Source organism: Propithecus coquereli, unplaced genomic scaffold, assembly GCF_000956105.1.
Source record: "Propithecus coquereli isolate 6110/MARCELLA unplaced genomic scaffold, Pcoq_1.0 Scaffold494, whole genome shotgun sequence".
Classification (NCBI taxonomy): domain Eukaryota; kingdom Metazoa; phylum Chordata; class Mammalia; order Primates; family Indriidae; genus Propithecus; species Propithecus coquereli.
The window spans coordinates 338,574-339,762 of NW_012150774.1; the positions used below are offsets into that span (position 1 = coordinate 338,574).

General features: G+C 32.6%; 1 protein-coding gene across 1 annotated transcript in view; it reads right to left on the bottom strand.

Moving 5' to 3' along the window:
- LOC105819659 (CUB and sushi domain-containing protein 3) overlaps positions 1-1,189 on the bottom strand; it is a gene marked incomplete at both ends in the record, with an annotated part of 761,280 nt that overhangs the window by 327,900 nt on the left and 432,191 nt on the right. Inside the window, one exon of the mRNA XM_012655960.1 lies at positions 851-1,039. Within this exon, the coding sequence (XP_012511414.1) occupies positions 851-1,039 (189 nt within the window). The remainder of the gene's footprint in view (positions 1-850; positions 1,040-1,189) is intronic.

The following is a 1,189-nucleotide window of genomic DNA, read 5'->3' on the forward strand; positions in this document are numbered from 1 at the left end:
GATTTTGTAGCATATTATAACTTAGATTTTTGATCCACAATTAAATTTACAATTAATTCAAATTAAATGCCTATGAGAATTTTCAATATCTTTCTGAAATAATAAAAGGACCATATGCATACTGTTCTATCATAAGAATAAGTACTGATAACCACCAGACAGCTTCTGGCCTAAAGAATTTCTCATCTCCATATTTTCTAATTTAAATAGGGAATGACTTATATCCCTATGAAATGAAAAAGTCTTTCATTTTTTCTACCAAATTTTTCCCCCTTTTTTCAGTCAAAACATTTATTTCCAAAGTTTGAGGTGGTGGCTCCACACTTCCAATACTTTAATTATTGCTATTATTTATTTCACAACATGAAATTAATAAACACCTTAATTTACCTATTATATATTGAGCCAATACATTCCTTCATAGCCCTTAAATTAATTACCTATTCTTCATTTGACATATTTTCCCTTGTAATCATCTTTTATTCGTGTTAATTCTAAGTTATAAAATTTTGTCAAAACTTCAGTTAGAATATATTATCAATAGAATACAAGAATTCCATTTTCTGTGAGCTCTCAAAATATGATTCTATTTCTATCTTTTTATCCATCTATCTTATTCATTTTTTATCCCCATCATCTGAAAACAAATTTAGAAGCATGGTTGCTTGAATGTAGCTTTACAGAAGTTAACTGAGGTACACCAGATTGCCAAGTTAAAAAAAAATAGAAATAATTAATATGAAATAAATGAAGAAATTCAACAGATTATAAAAAACGAAGGGTGTATAACCATGCAACTTCATGGACAGTGACTACACATACAAGCAAATGAAAGCAGCTGACCACGTACCCACACACCTTGGCAGAGGTGCACTCCACACTCGTCGGCCACCACCAAGACAGATGATCTCTGATGTTCCCTCCAGTCGATAACCCGATGAACATGAGAAGGTCAGAGTATCGCCAACACCAAAGTTGAACCCAATTCGGTTACCATATTGAGGAACTCCAGGATCTTCACAAGGTTCAAGGTTATATTCTGTAAATTAGGGTGAAAGAATTGCCCACAAAGGAGGGAAAGAAAAAGAAAATGATAGTGGTCACTTACAAGGGTATATTCCTATTGTTTGCAAACTGGATGTTTTTAGGGCCCAGTCATATGTATAACTATGGGAACATACTAATGACA